Here is a 16,329-nt window from a genome sequence, read left to right on the forward strand (position 1 = left end):
CGCGTCTGGCTTATTTTGCTTCGTAAAATGTTCTCCAGGTCCATCCATGGTGTCGCAAATGGCAGGGCTTCCTTCTTTTTAAAGGCGGCATGATATTCCATTGTGCACATACACCACGTTTTCTTTATTCACTCATCCATCAGCGGACAGGTCGGTTGTCTGCACCCCTTTGTTGCCGTTCAGTCTCTAAATCATGTCTGACTCTTTGTGATCCCTTGGGCTGCAGCAAGCCAAGCTTCCAGGTCCATCACCAACTCCTGGAGTTTGCTGAAAGTCATGTCCATCAAGTGATGCCATCCAACCATCTCATCTTCTGCCACCCCCTTCTCCTCCTGCCCTCAGTCTTTCCCAGCATCAGGGTTTTTTTGGCTCCCCCACCTTGGCTGTTGTAAATAAGCTGCAGCGAACCTGCGAGTGCAGACATCTCTTCCAGATCCTGATTTTAATTCCTTTGAACAAATATTTAGTAGTGGGACCGCTGGATCGTGTGGTAGTTCTCTTTTTAATTGTTTTGAGGAGCCTCCATGCTGTTTGTGAGCAGGGCTCATGGTGGAGCCTGTGGCCAGGCAGTAGGATCTGTGGCCAGCTGCTGAGACTCCTCAGTGCTGTGAGCCCTGGGCACGTCCTCTCAGCTTCTAGCCAGCTCAGACCATATTCCGTTGTGCAGATTGCCTGTGTGTTCTTTGCGGGACAGACAGAGTGGCCTTTTGGGCAACGTCCTGCAAAGGTGCGGGGAGCAGAGGCTCAGTTTGCTTTCCCAGAGGAGAAACTGTGGACCAAGGAGTCTCTTGGCTCTGAGCTGGGCTGCCTTGGAGGATGGGTGATGCAGTAAAGTGAAACCGTTCTTCTTACCCTTTTTCAGATTCCTCTGAGAAAGACATCTTTTTCAGTTTTCTTTTTGCTCCACTGAGGTGCTGGAACGTCTCAGGTGTACTCCTGGGCTTCTATAAAGGTGTCCTCATCCATGAGTGGTCATTAAATTGATGGGGGAGGGCGTGTGAACTGGAGCCTCTCATTCTGCCATTTTGCTCTGTATTTTTTTTTGATCATCACTTGACTATATCCCGAGTGAGGCTGGTTTTTCATTCATAGTAGGCACGATTTTCATTTAAAATATATTGACAAGTAAAAAGCACAAATTTAAAGGTATACAGTTTCATCCTATAGCTGTAACTGACAGCATGAGTGTCATCTTGGTGTGGTCGGGTTAGGCGAGGTGGGAGATGGATGTCCTTAAACCATGAGGATACTCCTGTAGGATGGCAGTTTAGAAAATTCTGCCCTAAGAGAAGCCAGGGCAGCAGAGATAAAGAGGTAGTGCTTGCTTTAAGTAGTTTGTCATTACACACTTTGGGAAATGCTGCTGAATCAGAGGAACACATCTCTTATCCTTGGGGATAAATCACAGCCAGGACGGTTGGGAATTTCTAAAGGTGCTGGATACCCATTTTGTGTAGAACAAGCCTTCAGTAATCGTGAGCAGAGAAGCTGCTGCCTTACTGGTGCGAGGAAGGGCAGGGCAGGGATTCAGGGTCCATTCTTGGTGGACAGAGGAGGAGCCCCAAAGGCAGGGCTTTGTTATGGAGAGAAACAAAAGTTTAATTTAGTTCTGACAAATTTAATTTTGAAACGCCTTTGCTTTGCCAGTTTTCCTGGCATGGATTCCCACGTGACACCAAGTTTTGCTAGTGTCCTTGAGTGCACACTGGGGAGGGCCCCTGGTGACTCTGTTCACAAAAGAACAGAAAACTGCTTTCATGGGAAGAATGGTGTCACCGGTGGCATCCCGATCTACCTCCAATTGTTTTGCTTTTGGTTTGACGTGTTGTGTTGGTTGATGTTTCTCATGTTCGTTATGGCAGTTTTCCAAATTAGTGTCACCGTGATTGCCTGACAAGGAATCAAATTCCTGTTTGTTTACCAAAACTATCAAGTTCCTGCACACAGACTGCCTAGGGAGGAAGGAAATGGTTCGTAGCGACTCTTGACTTACAAGTTTGGCTTTGGTGTGCTTCGCTGATCTCGTCGTTACTCAGTGGCTTTGTCATCATCAATTTCACGCATTGTGTTTAATGATACAGACTTGGTTCCGTTGATTCCTGGTGACATACGGGTGGTACTGGCTAAGTTAGGATAAGTAGGAAAAGATCAGTGTTGGAGTCACACATACACTTACTAGGAGTTTGAACAAACTTCAGCAGATGGTGAAGGACAGGGAAGCCTGGCGTGATACAGTACATCGGGTTGCAAAGAGTCAGACACAGCCGAGCAGCTGAACAACCAAGGAGTGAGACCTGCTTAAGACAGCTTTAACTATGTCAGTGGAGTTTTCTCATCTGTACAGTGGGGATAATCTCTATTTCACTGTTTCTTGAATTATATAAATTATCTATGTAATATATAGTTATATATTACATATAAAATTATAACATAATATGAAAGTACACACACAAATAATGTAAAATATCTCACCATACGAGGCTCTTACCAAGTATTAGCATCGTCCCCTTCCCCTTTTTGTTTAAAATCTGAATTAAGTCATCTTCTTGACATCTTCCTGTACCTGGTTATCTCTCTATTTCACTCTGTATCTTTCTACCTCTCTCTCTACCTACGTACCTACCTACCAGTCATCTATATGTTTTTCCCCAAGTCTGAAGGATTTGACTGTTACAAAAGGAGACAGGAAAAGAGTTAATTATTAGGCAGGCAGGCAGCACTTGGCTTTACTTTGGTCATTAAATATTATAGGCCAACCAGAGCACCATTTGAAAAAATATACTTTTGCTTTGTCACTGTGTTTAAACTGTACTAAAGCCAGTCTAAGCCCAAGCACACACATTAAAAATCTCAGATCACCTTTATTTGACTGTTTCACAAACAAGTTAAAATTTCTTGGCAACTACACAGTAAATCAAACATTGATTTATAGCCCAGAGACTATAAGCAAGTCAGTAACTAGGGCCCAAAGGTACAGTATCTTCAGTAGGATGAAAAAAGTTTTAAATAATAAACTTTTATCTCTTTTAAAGGTCTATGAAAAAATTCATTTAAAATTTCTGAAAAATTTTATCTTGGGGGAAATAAATAACATTTAACACCAGAACAGGATGGACACGCGTGCGTGACAATGCAAAAATTTTTCATATGGCCTTCATGTTAAACCCTTTAATAATCTGAATGCATGTATATTATAAAGAATGACTAATTTTATAAAGGAAAAGCTTTAAAAAGTAGCAGAAAATGGAGAATTCAGCATATATTTATAGGACTTCTATGAACCACTTTCTCAAAGACTTCAGAGCGTTGTGGTGAAAATTACTATGGGTTTACCACACCCATTGCTTCTCACTGCATCCCTACCGCCCAGCAAGCGCTTGGGACTGGCTCAGAGGGTAAAGAATCTGCCTGCCAGTGCAGGAGGCCTGGATTCAGTCTCTGCTTTGGGAAGATCCTGTGGAGAGGGGAATGGCAACCACTCTAGGATTCTTGCCTGGAGAATTCCGTGGACAGAGGAGACTGTTGTGTCAGATAAGAGTCAGACACAACTGAGCGACTTGGGACCAAACAAAATTTCAAAAGCTTACCAACTTCAGCAACCCTCCAATGACTGCTGCTCTGATAGTGATGCAGCGTGCACGGTAGGAAGGAGCTTTTCTGCCTCTCCAACTGGATGCCTATCTAAATGATTTGTTCAAATCATAGACTTATTCTTAATTTATAGAATTAAAGTTCCTATCTGAAGTCCTCAATCACACATTTAGTCCCCCCTTTTTTTCCTGTCTCTACAGATTTTGTATATGCTTTTACATTGCTGTTGTTTAGCCACTCAGTCGTGTCCTACTGTTTCGCGACCTCATGGACTGTAGCCCGCCAGGTTCCCCTGTTCATGGGATTTCCCAGGCAAGAATACTGGAATGGGTTGCCATTCCCGTCTCCAGGGCATCTTCCTGATCTAGGGGTGGAACCCACATCTCTTGCATTGGCAGGTGGATCCTTTACTACTGAGCCAAACACAGTCAGAAGTAGAGAAAGTTTTCAGCAGTGGGCTAATCCAGTAGCAATAGGAAATAAAATAAAGGTAATGCATTTTACAGAGCAAAGGAATTATTGATTGCGGTAGATGAACAATTATGAAAGCCCATTATCATAGGATTACAAAAAGTCCCAAATCTTCCGAGTCTCAACAGCCAGATAAGAAGATGGGTTGTATCATCTTTATGAAAAGTGCAGCTACATCACCATCACCACCATCACCACCATCATTATTATTATCGTTTCTACTATCTAGTAGTTAAATAGAAAAGGTAGTTTCTTTTTTCTCAGTGCTCACCTTTCTCTTGTGACTTTCTCTCCCTGGTGTGATTCACCCGATGATTCCTGCTTAAGTCAACTACACGTAGATTTAGCGTGCTCTATTTAGAAAATCAGAAAATGCTTGGAGACCCTTTCGAATTTGTTTATAGCCAAGTACATTGCAAGCTCTTAAAGACCCCACACAACACCCCTCACTCAGCTCTCCACCCCGCTCAGTTGGTTTGGTAGTGACCGGGTCCTTGGGGGGAGAGGAGTTAACTTTTGGATCACCGAGGTCTCTGATTTCACACCTACCATGAAATGTAGCTGGGCTTATTTGATTATGATGTTCAGTTCGGCAGGTGCTGGCAGAGAGCCAGGGCCGGTGCCTCTCCCTGACCGATGTCCGTTGGGAGGGAACTGGCAGCATAAAGGGTAACTTGTATCGAAATTAGAAAATGTTCACATGTTCTTCTTAGAACAAACCATCTGAAACAATTAATCATGTGTAAAATGGGGAGAAAATGTAATTTTTAATTAACTAGGATGGTTAATACACTAAATAAAAAATGGAGAAGGTGTGACTTCATTCAGTGAAAATAAAATCCTCACAGTCTTGTGCCTGGTAATGGGAAAGAAATTTCTGGCTCTCACTTGACTTTTTTTTTTTTTCCAGTAACTTAGACTGAAATAAAATACATTGGTAATTATGAAATAACATTTTGATTCTGCAGTGCAACTGTATTCTAGCAATTTAAATACACCCTATGATTCAGGAAATGGTACCGTTTTGGCTCCTAAGAATTGGTCTGTTTTGTTGTTGTTTTTGAAGGGATTTAAAAGAGCAAACACGACAGAAATACCTCTGTCTTGACGAGGATCCTGGGGACAGGGAATATACTTAAATACGGGAAAATTAAGGCATATCCTGCTTGTTCAAGAAGTGTGCCCTTTACTCTGATTCCTCAGTGTTCTAAGCTAAGTTGAGCTACCAGCGTGATTTGTAAAGTGCTGGAGAGCCTGTGGGCTTGAGAGGCAAGGGCAAGTCTTACACTTGAGTGGACGGTCACTCGATGTCTGTCTTCCTCCCCAGGGAGGGCTCAGGATGAGGTGAGCTTCCTGATGCCTAGTTAGTGAGCCTGTGAGCCAGGCTGCTGACCGCCTGGCCTCTGAGGATGCTGCTGGCTATGCTCCGCAGTGAGCCCTCCCCTCTGCCTTGCAGGAAGAGGGGAGCGAGGTCCACCGGGGAGACACGAGGCTATGCCCTGTGGAGCCAGAAGAGGAAACCTGGTATAGTGGGACTGCAGGCTTGGAGCCCCTGCCCCTGAGGCTTCTCCTACCCTCAGCGGGGCTGCTGGCTTTCCCACTCACCCATTTGATGTCAGGGGACCCAAACGGCCGGCCAGAAGTGTGAACTCGCACTGGGCAAGACCCAGCGTCTGTGACGTTAGACAGCAATGCAGAAATCAGAGAAGAGCTACCGTCCAGCAGTTTTAACCACCAACACCCATTTATTTTAATGAAAAAAAGAAATCTCTGCATTCTATATGCTTCAAAAAGATTTACTATAGAAACCAATACAATATATGGACCTCTATCTGCATAATTTCACTACAATAAAGACAACATGTGACTTCTAGTCCCTGTGAAGGCAAACTGCAAAGCACAGGTGCAAACAGAGATTGCACAAGAAAGCGTGTGCGCGCCCGCATGTGCGCGCGCATGTGGTTAGAACCTTCAGTAAGCAACGGCATTAAAACATGCTAAGACACTTACCTGACCCTAGCTCGTGTCAAGCACTAAGAGAAAGCCACAGGTTGTCACTAGTTCATCTGCTAGAAAAATTTGGTGTGAGCTTTGATGGTTCCGTTATAGCGTATGGACAAGAAGATAACCTTGGTAACAAGCACTAACCTCCGTCTTATGTTCGCATGCTCACAGAATAAAAATCAGTTACTTCTCATACATAATGAACATCTTTTATTTTCAGGTTTGCAAACGACGGTCGTCGATTCACACAAAAGGGTACTTTTAAAACTACCTGTATTTACTCTATTGTATGCATGTATATAGGAAACGAACGGTGTGTATGCGCATAAATGTGTGTCTGTACATGTGGGCCGATATATGTATACACATGGTACCTGATGGCCTCTTCGGACGCATGTGTGACCTCCATGATGACATTGGCTGTTGTACGTATGCCAAGGAGGGCAAGGTTCTCTATCCTGGGCCAGGTCCCCAGAAAACCCACTGGGACTGTGGTTTCCGGATACTTAAAAATGCAGAGAGATAGACGCCCGTGCATTTGATGGTTGAAACGTCCAGCTCTGCTCCTCACCACCGTCATTCAGGATCATCCTCACATAGGATGGCAGTGAAAACTGTCCCCCTCTGCGGACCTGCCTGGAAGGTGGGTCGAGGCGAAGCGCCAGCTGTGTGCTCTGCCCTAGTGCTGAACTGGACGCTGAGGCCCTGGAGGGGTCGGCTGCTTTAGCTTCTACCCCTTCTGTGCTTAACCTCTTGGGGAAGGGTGACAATATATGAGGACCAAGCTTCTGTAGTCTGTCTCTATAAATACTGGGTATATACACATACAGATACGCATACATATACAAATACTAACCCACAGACCAAACCGGATGTGTGGAGCGCTGACTAGCAACATGGCAAACACATCAGGAGAAGTATTCATTGCCCCTCCTCCCAGAAGGTCAAGTTCTATGCCATGATGTTTAAAACACTCAAGGGAAAATTCAGAGGATTCCATTAATTAAAGGGGGAAAGGAAGATGCTGTCAAAATGGTGAAGTACAGATTAAGTGAAAATTGCAAAGAAAACGAAAATCTGAAACAATTGAGGCCTGGTTGTGAAGTTCGAGAGCTGTAAACGGCAATCTTCAGATTTGGATTTTTTTTTTTTTCTCTTTTTCCCGTTGCTATGGAAACTTGGGAATCAAGCTTCAGATGTCAGGAGTTCTCACAGACCTGAATGGAAAAGATTCAGAGTCAAGTCAAGGAATATAACAACTCGATTCAAAAACATTTTAGCTAAATACTAGATACATGACAGGCAAGCTATAATAATGCATTTATAAATGTTGTACTACTTTGGGGAAGTTTTTTTTTTCTTTCTTAAGCATAACATTTGAACAGAGAAGGAATAGTTCTGTTGGTTTATGACTCAAAAAGCTGGACTTCTCTGAAAATACGAATACCACATGTCTCACACCTCAGGTCAACTGTGGCCCCTCCCGCTGCCTCACTGAGCCCTGTCTTCTGCAGTTGGCCCAGGGCTGGGCTATTTTATAAACAAGCCTACTTGGCAGCTTAGAAATGGACCATCATCCCAGATACATATACATATATATATATTTTTTTGGTCACTGAGAAAAGCAAGATAGTAACTGGTGGTTCTGTAGAGATGGTGTATGAGTTCCTGAGGGCTGTTGTCACAAATGACCACAAATTCAGTGGCTCACAAACCACACACACTCACTCTCCTACACTCTGGAGGTCAGAATTCTTAGGGGGCTACAGTCCAGGCGCTGGCAGAGAGTTCCTTTTGGAGCCCCCTCCTCATTTTCAAGCTTCCCGAGGCTGCCTGTTTGCACGCGGCCCCTCCCTGCCTCTCTGTGACCTGCATCAGGGTTTGCATTGCTTGCTCTCTAGGCTTTAGGTCAGCTGAGGGACTTCCACTCTGCCTGATGACAGGGTGAACTGAAGCAGCTTGGCTCTCTGCCACCTTTGCTTAATTATTATTATATCTTGGATTTGTACAGGGAGAACGTGAACGTGAAGTCGCTCAGTCATGTCCGACTCTTTGCAACCCCATGGACTGTAGCCTACCAGGCTCCTCCGTCCATGGGATTTTCCAGGCAAGAGTACTGGAGTGGAAGGTACCACTAAAAACTCATGTTACAAAAAAAGAAAAATGTATAAAAGATCAACCCACAATGCAAGTATAGTCTATTCTGGAATGAATTGATTGTTGGAATATAATGGGTTGTTCTGTAAAGCTTAGGGCTTTTCATTCTAAATCTGTTAAAGGGGTGGGTCAGCATGTAAACGTCACCAACCTGTGCTGCACCCCACTGATTTCAGAGTTTAAAGTAGTAATGTGTCTGTTTGGAAAATTTAGAGCAGCTGCTCTAAATTCTAGATAAAAAAAATCTTTGTAATGTGACTCGAGTGTAAATAAAATGATATTGAGAAGGTTAAGGGAGAAAGCTGTTTTAACAGAAAGGACCATGGAAATGAACATGCTGATTCAGAGGCAAGTTTTATTGTTATTTTCTATACCTAGGGATTTTTATACTGCTTGACAGGTGAATTCCTCTGGGGTTAGGACTCTTCTGAACTCATTTAATTTCCCTTTTTTCAGGTGAATTTTTCTGCCCTTGCTACACCATTGCCTTAACCTTTTTGGTGACCTGGGCTGCAATAAACTATATCCTTCATATTCACTTGCATTTGAAGACTGGAAAAGAACATATTAAATGGTATCACTAATTTCATTTAAAAATATTTTCCTGTGTGAGACCAATAACTTAAAATAATCATCTTAGTTAGAGATGATTTGAGGAAAATAGGAAAACATTTTTGACTTAATAAGACCCACTCCATTTGAAAGCCCTCAAGCCTTGTTTAAGTCAAGTCAGACCACAGCATGTCTCCTGTGACTGTTGAGTTGATTGCACGAAAAAGTTCACAGGGATGTAATGTTCTTAGCTGTGCATGTGTGTGGCACATAGAAAGCCCTGGGACGTCAGAGGTTGACTGTCATTGTCCATAAACTTGGAGGGACCAGCTCCGTCTGCAGGCCGAGGATGGCCTGCTCTACTCCGGCTTGGTGCTCCTCCAAGCTCTGCCTCTGCCCATAATATATTTCACAAAGAAGAGGAGCAAAATACTGATACACTCAGTGACACGGACTGTGCAATTCTGTTTATGGAAAATTCTAGAGAAGGCAAGAATCTAATCAGAGAAGGCAGATCAATTAGAGTCTGGACTCTGGGGAGGGGATCGACAAGAAAGGGGTACAAGGAATGGCATCTTGGTTGTGGAGCGGGTACACTTTCCCAAGATTCATCAAACTGCACCCTTAAAATAGGTGAATTTTATGGAATGCAAACAAGACCTTAATAAAACGCATTAGAATGAAAAGTATTTCCGGTGACCGTTTTTTTGCTCATTTGGTCACCTCTTTAAACTTCTTCATTGTGCTCATCAAGGTTACAATTCAATGCCCCCTTCTTTCCGACATAGACATTTAATTTTGGTACTTATTGAAATGGTTCACCTGATCTGTTCTTTTATATTCTTGCTCTTGTGAATTAATTTTAAAACAGTGTTCGAAAAGGTTTCAGCACAATATTCCTTGAACTTGCCTTGTCATAGCACAAAAACCCTCATGGATGTGCCAGCTTGCTTTCTTTGGAAGGTCCTAGGGGGAGAATTATGCATCCCCTTGATGTCATCAACATGTGATTTAAACAACAAACTGGCAGTAAAAATCATTTCATTTACATTTTTTATTGCTTTCAATGTCGTTAGTTTTATTTCTTTTACTTTGGGATGTCAAAGACGGAATTGCGTCTCTCTCAGTTCAACTCTCAAATGCAACAAAGCCACCTATGGTATCATAATAAACTGAAATGTTTTTATTATCTTTTTCCACAAGGGAGGCAGTCGAATAATGAACACTGGCCTCCATGCTTACCCACCTTGGGACCTTTCTGAGCATCAGTGTCTCGTCTACAGAGTGAAATAAAACCACCAGGGCAATGAAGGAAATAAAGAGAAAAGCCACAGAACAGAGGTGTTTGGTTCATGAGAGTCTACTTCAATCAGAATATTATTTGGGAGGAGGAGCAAAACCCATTTTCTCTTCCCTCGTCGGATGATGTGAGCCCTGCAGTCTTATGAACAAAGGCTTTACAGATCAAATTGACATGCTTTTCCTGACAAGAGCCAGGGAGTAAAGATTTTTGACTTTTTGGGCCATAGGGTCTCGGGGGCAACCACTCAGCTCTTTTTGTGTTAGTAGCAGAAAGCAGTCATAGGTTAAGTCTGTAAATGGATGGACCTTCTGTATTCTGTGCGTCTGTGCTCACTCGCTCAGTTGTGTCTGACTCTGTGATCCCATGAACTGTAGCCCGCCAGGCTCCTCTGTCCATGGAACATCTGATTTTCCTGCCAATAATACTAGAGTGGGTTGCCATTTCCTCCTTCAGAGGCTCTTCCCAACCCAGGGATCAAACCCACATCCCTTGAGTCTCCTTCATTGGTGGGCAGATTCTTTACCGCTGATTGCATTGAAAGCAATAAAATTACATTGAAAGCAATAAAAAATGTAAATGAAATGATTTTTACTGCCAGTTTGTTGTTTAAATCACATGCTGATGACATCAAGGGGATGCATAATTCTCCCCCTAGGACTCTCCAAAGAAAGCAAGCTGGCACATCCAGGGAGCATCAGTATTCTGCTGCTGCTGCTGCTAAGTTGCTTCAGTCGTGTCCGACTCTGTGCAACCCCAGAGACGGCAGCCCATCAGGCTCCCCCGTCCCTGGGATTCTCCAGGCAAGAACACTGGAGTGGGTTGCCATTTCCTTCTCCAATGCACAAAATTAAGAAGTGAAAGTGAAGTCGCTCAGTCGTGTCTGGCTCTTTGCGACCCCATGGACTACAGCCTTCCAGGCTCCTCTGTCCATGGGATTTTCCAGGCAAGAGTACTGGAGTGGGGTGCCATTGAATCAAATCTTAAAATCAGGAAGTGAGCCTTTCTTGGCCCTTGAGCTGTAGTTTACCACTCCCTGCTTTAAAGAGACATCGAACAGTTTCTACCAAATCTCCACATTCATTCAAGGACCATGGCTGGTGGGGAAGTTCTCTTGTCCTTGCACTTTATAATCTACTGATAGTTACAGCGTTGTTAGGACTCATGCCTCCACTTTGCTTAATACTTTGGACCCATTTCTGTGTGCTCTCTTGTCATTGTCATGGGTCAGCCACGCTGACCTTGCTCTTAGGAGAGAGTCTGAGCCACAGGACACTCAAGGCGTCTCATTCCTGCCAGTTTCTCACATGTCTACATTATTAGTCTCATTCTTTCTCTGTCAGGAAGAACATCTTGGGCTAGGTCTATAATAAGACAGGAATCATTGGCAGGCATCTCTAACGTTCAAACGAACATTATTAAATAATCGTATGCCTTTGATATAGGGACAGGGTGAGGTTTGTTTTGAAGTCAGACAGGACGGTGATGACAACTGTTCTTAACTATTTATCTTACCTGGGGACTGACATGACATGTCTTGTGGTGCAAAACATGGGAGGGTCATTTCCAGCTGCATAAGGAGATTCAGGGTTTCTTTCTGAGGATCATTATGGCCTGTCCTCAGGTGCCCTGACCTGCAGTGGGATAACCATGTGGCTCTCCATTTAGGTGAGAACAGAAAGCGCATCTGACATTTCAAACACAGAATGCATGCACCTGTCTTTTCTCAATGGTGCTATTTTGAGTATAAAATGAACATGAGTTCTTTGGCAGTCACCAGACAATTCTGTCTTGGATTAACTGTGATCCAAGAGCTCAGACGGGAGAGATGAGAAGTGAGCCATCCTGGGGAACTGGCTCATTATTGACACCTGTAGGTCAGGGTGCTCCAAAGTAGGAGGAACAAGAAAATCCTTTGTCGGAGGAAGCAAATGCTGCCATGCCTATTATATTCCTTTTAATCTCAACAGATTGGAGAAGGCAATGGCACCCCACTCCAGTACTCTTGCCTGGAAAATCCTATGGACGGAGGAGCCTGGTAGGCTGCAGTCCATGGGATCGCGAAGAGTTGGATACGACTGAGCGACTTCACTTTCACTTTTCACTTTTCACTTTCATGCATTGGAGAAGGAAATGGCAACCCACTCCATTGTTCTTGCCTGGAGAATCCCAGGGACAGGGGAGCCTGGTGGGCTGCCGTCTATGGGATTGCACAGAGTCGGACACGACTGAAGTGACTTAGCAGTAGCAATCTCAACAGGTTACATCTTATTAGTATTTAACATAATGATCTGGAGTAGCAGGCATGTGTATTATTGTAAAAAATATTGTGTAAACATAGAAAAACACTGGGCCTGTGTGCTGGAGGCTACGGTCACCTGGGATGTTGGCTCCCTGGGTTGGATGGGCTGGGGATCTATCTGTACTTCAACAGTTGGAGCAGGAAGCCTCCATTAAAACACTCACTGGCCGCCTAGAGGGGCTGGTAAGTGAGCAGGGTCTTGAAGAGCCTTGGTTCACGGAGAGTCAGGCTTTGGTGTCATGTAATTGTGTTTACGGGCTTCCCAGGTGGCTCAGCGGTCAAGAACCTGCCTGCCAGTGTGGGAGATGTGAGTTCGATCTCTGGATTGGGAAGATTCCCCTGGAGAAGTATTCCCTCCAGTATTCTTTCTTGCCTGGGAAACTCCATGGACAGAGGAACCTGGCAGGCTATAGTCCATGGGGTTGCAAAAGAGCTGGCCACGACTTAGCAAATAAACAACACCACCAGTTGTGGGTGATGTGTGAGTGGCCACTCAATCATCTGTTCCGTCTGTGTACACACACACATGCACACACAGCATTTTTATTTCTGTACAATCACCCAGGAAGTACTGCCTTCTGGTCTATCCTGACTGCTATATGTGAATTCTGCTCTGTGTCTGTCTAGTGCTCACTTGAGAAGCTGGTGGAAAACAGATTCCAGAGGTTTACTGCAGTAGAGTTGGTCAGAGCAGGACACTAAATAATCCCCATGCGTCTGTTGATAGGGGAGTACACTGCGCCATAGTCCTAGGATGGGAAGGAGTACTCTCTAGCTGTTTGAGTGAATGAACCAGAGCAGTGTGTTTGCCTGGCTCTCGCTAAGAATGGTTTCCATACTATTAAAGGGTGCTAAAACACAGAAGACAGAACCGAAACAGCTATAAAAAGGAATAAGAAACAGAGCCCTGATGAGACCCTAGAGCCCCAAATATTTGCCACCTGGCCCTTGATGGGAAAAGCTTGCCAACCCCTGAACTACAGCAACATAGATGGGGCTTGGAAATGTAATGAAAAGAGGGAGAACAGAGAGTTCCAGCACATCAGGCTCAACATAGTATGAATTAGACCAAGTCTGACAAACAGTACAAAGTAGAACTATATGGGGGGTGTGTGCATATGGTGTGGTCAGAGTATAAAACAATGTCCACGCATGCTGGGTCATGACAGCTGTTGTCTCTGGGGAGAGACAGAACAGGGAATGAAACTGGGGAGAGGAACAGGGGATTTCAGCTTTCATCTGTAACATTCATGTTTTATACAAAAGGAAGGAAAGAAGGGAAGGAGGGAGGAAGAAAGAACAAGAGAGAGAGGAATAGATATTCCCTCCCTCTCTCTCTCTTTCTCTGTTTCCCCCTCTTCTTTCCTTTCTCTCCCCACTCCATCCCTCACTTCCCCCCATCCATCTATCCATCCATCCAGGGAGACACCTTGTGCTGTAAATTCTCCTCTCTAATTCCACTCTGAGGTCAGTGGCTCAGCAGGGAGCTCTACGTGTCTGAAGTTGGAATGAGATTTCCTGTTGACTCCACTCAACACTGTCACCAGGATACACTAATTTCTGTCTTTATTTTCTAATCAACACTTTCTTTAGCCTCCTAATTCACAACAACACCATTCACCTTCTCAGAAGGTAAATTCTGAGGCCCCAAAGTCTTTTGAATGGCATTAGTTATATGTTACTAATTGCTAAGGTTAAAACTGGACTAGTAAGCCCCAAATAGGAAATATTTGATACCCGTAACTATTTATTTGATGCTCACACCTCTATTACTCAGCATAATAGTTCATTTATTTTAAATAATCCTTCATTATGTCACAGTCATGACAACCAGTCAGTGAAAAGATTGTGTCAATATGCAATCACCTCTTTTCCTAGTCTCCACATCCTTCCATGCATTCTCATGACTCTTCTTTAAAGGGTGTAGAATCTCCTTAAATCTAGCTTAAGATTACACTGCACCATGCAGAGAGAAATAGGGCCCTGGTAGACCAGTTAACCAATCTGGGCACATCTGTCTGAGTTCAAGTTCAGGGTCATCTGCAGGAACCTCCTCTTCACCTGCTCTGTTGACAGCACTGGGTGCCTTTGCACGGTTCCTCAGATTGGCAGGGGGATGTGAAGGGGCCTTTGGACATTAGTGGGAGCACCTTTACAGGTAACATTCCACTATACAGATGTAACCTAAAAATGAATTCCTCTGGGATGCATATTTTGGGAAAGAAGATATGTGAAAAAACAGTGGGTTTGGGGCAGTTGTGTTTTCCTACCGCGCGCACGCACACTAGAGTTTGGTGAACTTACAGACTAAGCTGAAGAGGGGCAGGAGCAGGGCTGCGGCCAAGCTGAAGTGCGGGGCCCCTGCTGCATTGCAGTCCACTTTGGAATTCTTGCAGGAGCACACTTGTACCCTGAGGTCTGTGATGTTCGTCATGGGCGGCTTCCCTGAATCTGTCACCATGATGGGCAGGTGGTAGTTTGCTTTGTTCAGATTTTGAAGGAGGCTCACCAGGGCGTGTGTATCTGTAAATACAAAAGGGGGCCTTCATAAGAGAGGGTTGGACCTCTGCAAACAAGAGTGGAATTTCAGCAACTGAACTCACAAAGTAGGCAGTGCATTGATGTAACTTCGAGAGTACTCAAATATACATCTATTAACACCAAATAAACATAGAAATTCAGCTCTTCACTTGTAGAAATCACATTTCAAGTGCCTAGCAAGCACACATGGCTGGTGGCTACCATACCAGATTGTGTTTGTTGGCGTTTGTGCCCAGTCTTGTCCGACCCGATGAACTGTAGCCCACTAGGCTCCTCTGTCCATGGAATTTTTCTAGGCAAGGATACTACAGTGGGTTGCCATTTCCTCCTCCAGGGGATCTTCCCAACATAGGGATTGAACCCATATCTCCTGCACTGGCAGAAGGGTTCTTTCCCCCTGAGCCACCTGGGAGGCCCACCATATCAGAGAATACCAGATAAGACACTTCCATCATGGAGGAGTTCTGTGTTTCAGGGCTATTATAATCAGTTTCAGGAGGACCCAATTTGGTGGAGATGACTGAGTACCGAGAACTCCTCCCTACAAATGTATTAGACTTAAAGTATAATACATCTTCACAAAGATCACATTCAACATCTAGAAGAAATAATGTAAAAACCCATTCTTGAACTGTCACATTGTACATCTTAAATATATACAATTTTTATTTGTATATAAAAATATGCAATAAAGCTGGAAAAAACAAATTGTTAGCTCAGAGCATTTTTATATAAGAATCCAGATTCAAATAATCAAGATACACTTTTGGAACAACAATAACAAACATCTACTCACTTTTAAGGTGGGCAGGCCCCCCCATCTGTTTCCATGGAAATGGTTTCTACACTCTAGTCTTTTTTAAAAAAATCATCTTTATCTATTTATTTTTTTGGTCATGCTGTGCAGCATGTGGGATCCTAGTTTCCCAACCAGGATCAAACCTGTACCCCCTGCAGTGGAAGCTTGGATTCTTAATTACCAGACCACCAGGGAAGTCCCTATAGCTTAGTCTTTAGCAGGCCCCAGGTCTGTGGGAATTCATAGCACTGATCCACAACTTGGGGACTGGCTCTTTAAGCCTGTGCTTGGTGGGAACATCCACCATTACCCAGGCCACTGGGCAGCACTCAGAACTGGCCATCTCACCTGGCACTGTTTTGGCCTTGGGCTATTTTCTCTTCAGTCATTCAAATGACTATGGAGTTTTTTTTTTGTTTGTTTTGTTTTTTTTTTGCTGTGCTGTATGGCTTGTGAGATTTTAGTTCCCCGACCAGGGATCGAACCCATGCCCCTGTATTAGAAGGCAGATTCTTAACCACTGGACCACCAGGAAAGTCCCAGCTATTTTTTTAAATTGGCTCTTTCTGGGCATAAACAATGATAAATATTAAAAAAAAAAACTTGGAGGAA

The 16,329-nt window shown here is 43.9% G+C and overlaps 1 protein-coding gene across 2 annotated transcripts in view; it reads right to left on the reverse strand.

The window, feature by feature from the left end:
- Positions 1-6,253: 6,253 nt before the first annotated feature.
- CDH13 (cadherin 13) overlaps positions 6,254-16,329 on the reverse strand; it is a 1,016,268-nt gene continuing 1,006,192 nt past the window's right edge. Inside the window, exons 13-14 of one of the 2 annotated variants that reach the window (XM_040254058.1) lie at positions 14,682-14,900; positions 6,254-7,283 (exon numbers count right to left, since the gene is read on the reverse strand). In XM_040254058.1, the coding sequence (XP_040109992.1) occupies positions 7,276-7,283; positions 14,682-14,900 (227 nt within the window). In that variant the 3' untranslated portion in view covers positions 6,254-7,275. The remainder of the gene's footprint in view (positions 7,284-14,681; positions 14,901-16,329) is intronic. The other variant, XM_040254059.1, reaches the window with a different exon arrangement.

The sequence above is a fragment of the Oryx dammah genome, unplaced genomic scaffold, assembly GCF_014754425.2.
Source record: "Oryx dammah isolate SB20612 unplaced genomic scaffold, SCBI_Odam_1.1 HiC_scaffold_13, whole genome shotgun sequence".
In the NCBI taxonomy this organism is placed as follows: Eukaryota; Metazoa; Chordata; class Mammalia; order Artiodactyla; family Bovidae; genus Oryx; species Oryx dammah.